Genomic DNA, 2,497 nt, shown 5'->3' with positions numbered 1-2,497 from the left:
AAGTTAGGTTAAGTTGAATAAGTGAAATCCTATATATTATTTACCTAATTTAAACCAATACAGACAGATTAGTATATTAAGTAGAGAGTAACTAACAATGAATTTACGAATTTTTACTGACGCTGCTGCTTTGACACCCTGAAATTCGGCTGAATTAAAGCGTTCGTCGTTTTTTTAAAATTCGGTAACCATAAAAATATGTACGCATGGTAAATTGTTTGTTGACGCTTTAAGGAATCCTTCTGAGGCCATTTTTTAGTTTAACACAAACTATCAATTATTTAAATCGACAAAATAATTAAAAAAACACAACCACACAAGTAAACACTATGCACAGAACGTAAGCAATCCGCCATTTATATGACCAGAGACGTCACAAGCAATAGGATTGCGTTTTAGAAATTTGTGAATAATTTGAGTTTTAGCTGAATTTGTTTATTAAATATGTAACAAAATAGCAATATATAGACAGTATAAACTTATTTAATCTTTCATATATATATTACCGTAGATTAAGGAACTTTTGATACAATGAAAACACCCTATTAGCAAAATTTGTCCGAAAAATCGAATATGCAGAAGCTGTTTGGTAGAAAGTCGTATTTTTAAGCCGATCATGCTCCATCCACACTCGTAATCCGGGAAAGTGTGGACATAAAAAGTGCACCCACGTCGAGAAAATTTTACGGCATATGGTGAAAGCATGAAATTCATTTCTGACTCAAGCGGGACGAATAAAAGTAAAATTTGCCGCCACTTTTCTGGTTTATGTGGAATGAGATCGAAATCATTGGAGCTTTGCAGCTTGCCGTTTGAGAACCGTTCGGCAAACCAACATCCTTCAGCCGCATTCAGAAACGTTTTTCGAAAAGAACGCACGGCATGCTTATCGAGCGCCTGAGCTGTTGAATAAATAAAGGAAAAATGTGCTAAATACAGTACTTATACAAGGGCAGAGTTGCGTGTCCGAGCTGGAAAGCAGGCGGCCGTTCACATACCCGAACTGTTTCACTGTTCCATAATTCAAAATGGCTATGAGCCACATCGATCGGGCGCTAATTTATTTTAGAAATTACCACTACCAATAACTTGACACACAAACTCTCCAATCGTTTAAAGGCTGCAATCGCTCAACAGCACAACAGCATTGCATTTGGTCATTCATACGACTGGACAAAGAGAGTCCAGGATCTGGGATAACTTTAAAGCAAAAATATTAAACTAATGGGTTTTTCGGGTTTTTAGGCCGTCGTTCGGCAGAATGTATCCATGACGTTTCGCAAGCACGAGTGGCTTGCATCTTCAGAAGTGGTTTGCTTGAACGCTTACACTGTTCTCATCAGAACCCAACGTCAAGAAGAAATTCTACCGAACGACGGCCTAAAAACCCATTGGTTTCAAGGAATGGCCTCGAAAGTCTATCTCTTTTGATAAAAACAGTAAAGTTGACCAAATTGAAAATTATAAAGACTAGTTTACAAAATTAACCAAAAAATGCTGACATTTCGTGTTCAACATGCCAAATTTCCAGTAAAACTGCCCTTCCGATGGATCAAAGTACTAAAATTCTTGACTTACCGTCCGCCAAACATTTAGAGGCGCATCACTGGACCGTCGAGGAGAAGATCTTCAGAAGAAAAGCGCGCATCCTGCAACAAATCGCCACTTTAAACATCCCATTGAAATCGGGGCTTCTGTACAAGTTGAAAATGTCGATTTTTGGGCCGTTTATGAAGGAGATGAACGCCCAGGAACATCAAAATCGCATGTTCAACGAGAATAAGTTGCAAATCTTAAAATGGCACTTGCAACGGTACAACCAGCACGATACCGATATTGTGGCGCAGCGAAATGGGTTTTTGAGGAACCATTACGATCTGCTCAAAACAGCCGTGGACAAATGTGAGATAATCGATCTGGGGTTTTTCAGAAACAATCTGAAATATTTGCAGTTGGACTGCTGTTTTGTAAGTGATCGTAGTTACTGCTAACCTGAGCTCATTTCCGGGGTCATTTGCCTAAGATCAAAGAAATGGACAACAGTCTGCAAAAGTTTGAGCAACTGCGAATGCTGACTCTGTCTGGGAACTTTCTGATGCAAGTGCCAGGGATAATGCTGCCCAGAAGTTTGGTTTTTCTGGAACTTTTTGACAATTTGATTGAGGATTTGAGCGAGTTTCTCAGGCATTTGCCCAAGAACTTGAGACATCTCGGTCTCGGGAGGAATCAACTGAAAGACGGTATGCTTGCAAATAGTTCCACGTTCCATGTTTTTGCGTTTAATAGGGGGTAGAGCCCATTGCAGACAAAATAGATGGCTTTCATTGAAAGGTTTCAGCGCATTTCCATCATTGTTTCCATCACGGTTTTTCGGGTTTTTAGGCCGTCATTCGGTGGAATTTCTTCCTGACGTTTCGCAAGCACGAGTGGCTTGCATCTTCAGAAGTGGTTTGCTTGAACGCTTACACTGTTCTCATCAGAACCCGCGTTCAGTTCT

The 2,497-nt window shown here is 39.8% G+C and overlaps 1 protein-coding gene across 5 annotated transcripts in view; it reads left to right on the top strand.

The window, feature by feature from the left end:
• The first annotated feature begins 1,497 nt into the window (after positions 1-1,497).
• Positions 1,498-2,497, top strand: part of LOC109537368 (leucine-rich repeat-containing protein 43-like) — a 12,913-nt gene continuing 11,913 nt past the window's right edge. For 4 of the 5 annotated variants that reach the window (XM_048665227.1, XM_048665230.1, XM_048665228.1 and 1 more), the window contains exons 1-2: positions 1,498-1,967; positions 2,024-2,240. In XM_048665227.1, coding sequence (XP_048521184.1) covers positions 1,548-1,967; positions 2,024-2,240 — 637 coding nt within the window. In that variant the 5' untranslated portion in view covers positions 1,498-1,547. Of the gene's footprint in view, positions 2,241-2,497 lie in introns of all 5 variants that reach the window. The other variant, XM_048665231.1, reaches the window with a different exon arrangement.

This window comes from Dendroctonus ponderosae, unplaced genomic scaffold (assembly GCF_020466585.1).
Source record: "Dendroctonus ponderosae isolate FM_Combo_2020 unplaced genomic scaffold, Dpon_F_20191213v2 Dpon_F_20191213_3, whole genome shotgun sequence".
In the NCBI taxonomy this organism is placed as follows: Eukaryota; Metazoa; Arthropoda; class Insecta; order Coleoptera; family Curculionidae; genus Dendroctonus; species Dendroctonus ponderosae.
Note: the sequence above shows the minus strand (reverse complement) of the source record. Positions and strands in the feature narration are given on the sequence as shown.